Source organism: Ailuropoda melanoleuca, unplaced genomic scaffold, assembly GCF_002007445.2.
Source record: "Ailuropoda melanoleuca isolate Jingjing unplaced genomic scaffold, ASM200744v2 unplaced-scaffold4310, whole genome shotgun sequence".
Taxonomy (NCBI): Eukaryota; Metazoa; Chordata; class Mammalia; order Carnivora; family Ursidae; genus Ailuropoda; species Ailuropoda melanoleuca.
In genome coordinates, this window is record NW_023215060.1 from 1,504 (window position 1) to 4,322 (window position 2,819).

At 46.1% G+C, this 2,819-nt stretch overlaps 1 protein-coding gene across 1 annotated transcript; it reads right to left on the minus strand.

Moving 5' to 3' along the window:
• Positions 1-266: 266 nt before the first annotated feature.
• On the minus strand, positions 267-2,253 carry LOC117799117 (protein arginine N-methyltransferase 2-like; the record flags this gene model as incomplete). The annotated part of the gene is made up of 2 exons (XM_034651570.1): positions 267-741; positions 2,086-2,253. Coding segments are annotated over 2 exons (450 nt in total), but the record flags the coding sequence as incomplete, so codon positions are not given.
• Positions 2,254-2,819: the final 566 nt, after the last annotated feature.

Genomic DNA, 2,819 nt, shown 5'->3' on the forward strand with positions numbered 1-2,819 from the left:
GTATTTTATTTTTTTAAATAAAATTTGTTACTATTTTTTAAATGCTGAGGAAAGTTCATAATCCCATTGCTCAGATAAACAACCATGGGCCAATCCAGCCCACCACCTGCTTTTGTAGGGCCTGAAAGCTAAGAATGGCTTTTACATTTTTTTTTAAAGATTTTATTTATTTATTTGACAGAGATAGACAGCCAGCGAGAGAGGGAACACAAGCAGGGGGAGTGGGAGAGGAAGAAGCAGGCTCCCAGAGGAGGAGCCTGATGTGGGGCTCAATCCCATAACGCCAGGATCACACCCTGAGCCAAAGGCAGACGCTTAACCGCTGTGCCACCCAGGCGCCCCATGGCTTTTACATTTTTTAATGGTTCTTAAAAATCAAAAGAACATGCCATGCTCGTTTCTTGACGGTTTTATGGCCACTCATGCACTACAACGGCAGAGAAGTCTACAGACCCGGCTCTAAACCATGAAGAGAAGCAGCCCAGCTGAAGTGAACTTGAAACCAGAGAGAGGAAACCACCACCTGGCCAACCGAACAGTGAATGTGGAAAGCAGTACCAGGGTTCCGTAGCTGCCGAAGTACTCTTCATCCTGCCACGTGTCCTCAGGGTCACACTCCTCCAGGTGCTTCCCGAGGTGGTTTGCGGGTATGTACCCACAGCACCCTGCACGCTCGCCCCACCACCAATCAGCAGTTGTCTGTCTCAGGATGAGAATTTTTTCTCCTCTCAAAAAGCTGAGCTGGAAAAAACATACACAGAAGTCAAAATTCAAGGAAAACCTGTAGTTGGTATTTCAATTGTGGCTCAGTGATAAATCCCCCATCATTGGGGCCCAAATCACATTTCAAAAAGGACTCAATGGGTAATTATACAAACTCACAATTTCTGAAAATGATACCAAGATTTAGAGACTTTTGTGGAACATCCACATGAAAGAAAAGCACAGCTTAACTGGTACTGTTTAAAGGAAAGATTAAACATTTTTGAATGGCTTAAGACAATTTCTCTATAGCCTCTTCACTGTAACTTAGCTATGTGGTAGCTGATTCATTTACTGGAGTAGAAAAAGCTACATTCAAGTCGATGTTTTTTTTAAGATTTATATATTTGAGAGAGAGAGAGTGAGTGTGTGAGTGGGAGGGAAGGGCAGAGAGAACCTCCAGCAGACTCCCCGCCGAGCACTGAACNGACTCCCCACTGAGCACTGAACATGGAGCCCAATGTAGGACTTGATCTCACAACCCTGAGATCATGACCTGAGCTGAAATCAAGAGGTGGATGCTTAGCCGTCTGAGCCACCCAGGTACCCCTCAAGTCAGTATTTTTATTGTATAGCCTCATTTTTCATTAACTATAATAGGTTCTAAATCAAGGTTTCCAGGGGTGCCTGGGTGGCACAGCGGTTAAGCATCTGCCTTCGGCTCAGGGCGTGATCCTGGCATTGTGGGATCGAGCCCCACATCAGGCTCCTCCGCTATGAGCCTGCTTCTTCCTCTCCCACTCCCCCTGCTTGTGTTCCCTCTCTCCCTGGCTGTCTCTATCTCTGTTGAATAAATAAATAGAATCTTAAAAAATCAATCAATCAATCAAGGTTTCCAAAAAGAAACTGGAACAGGTGCTTCCTTCCACCATTCCTTACCCAGGTGTGTTTCGCCTAAGGCTTGGCATCAGAATTTGTTAGGCTGGGAAGAGAAGTGTCACTCACAGGTCTCACTAGGCTCTAAACATCTGAATACTACTTTTTTTTTTAAGATTTTATTTGACACAGAGAGAGAGACAGACAGTGAGAGAGGGAACACAAGCAGGAGGAGTGGGTGAGGGAGAAGCAGGTTCCCCACTGAGCAGGGAGCCCGACGCGGGGCTCGATCCTAGGACCCTGGGATCATGACCCGAGCCAAAGGCAGACGCTTAACGACTGAGCCACCCAGGCGCCCCAACATCTGAATACTTCTTTACTTAACTTTGGTATGACTTCTTCAAAATTTATATCTAATCCTGTCATTTAGCCTGACATTTAGCCAAGTCCATAAAACATGGACCCAAGACCCATGGCCCCTGCATGTGAGCAAGTGTATAGTGTTACCTGCGTCTGGTCAGTGGCTGAATAGTCTGCAATGGCCACAAACTCTTCTGGGTGCACAGCCTCCTGGAGTTGCTCCTGGTCACCACACTCCACGTGATCTTCTCCCTCCTGCCCAAAGCCAAGGAAAGAACAGGAGATGACTATGGGGCCTCTCTCTTTCTGTCCATCCTAACAACCAAAGGATACAGGTTTTTAGGATGGTTTCAAATGAAGATTCATCTGACCAGGTTTAATCATACAATATGGGTCATCTTCACCTCATCAGATCTGAGGACAGAACTGGGCAGTTTCCTGGAAGGCACTAGTGACTGGGCACGACCCTCACGGCCTGACCTGGACGGCACTGCTGCTCACACATGCTGCTCAGGACCTGGAAGGGGAGCCCAAGACCACACACCGCCTCGTCTCTACTTTCTACCCTAACAGGCTTGTCTGGAAGACGTCCACTGGAGTGGCAGAGCCTCCAAGCACACGCCCCACTTTAATGAAGCAACCCCGTCCCGATCGCAATATACACATTTTTAACAAAGTTTCCTAAACAGAATGTCATTCATGTTCTTTGGAGAATGTGTGAGGCACAAGTGTACACAGAGGAAAATTAAAACCATCTGTAATCTCACGCACTGGTCAGAAATAACGGTGGTTAACACGTTAACATTTATATTTTTTCAGGCTTTATTTTTTTTTTTTTAAGATTTTATTTATTTGCCAGACAGAGAGAGACAGAGAGAGCA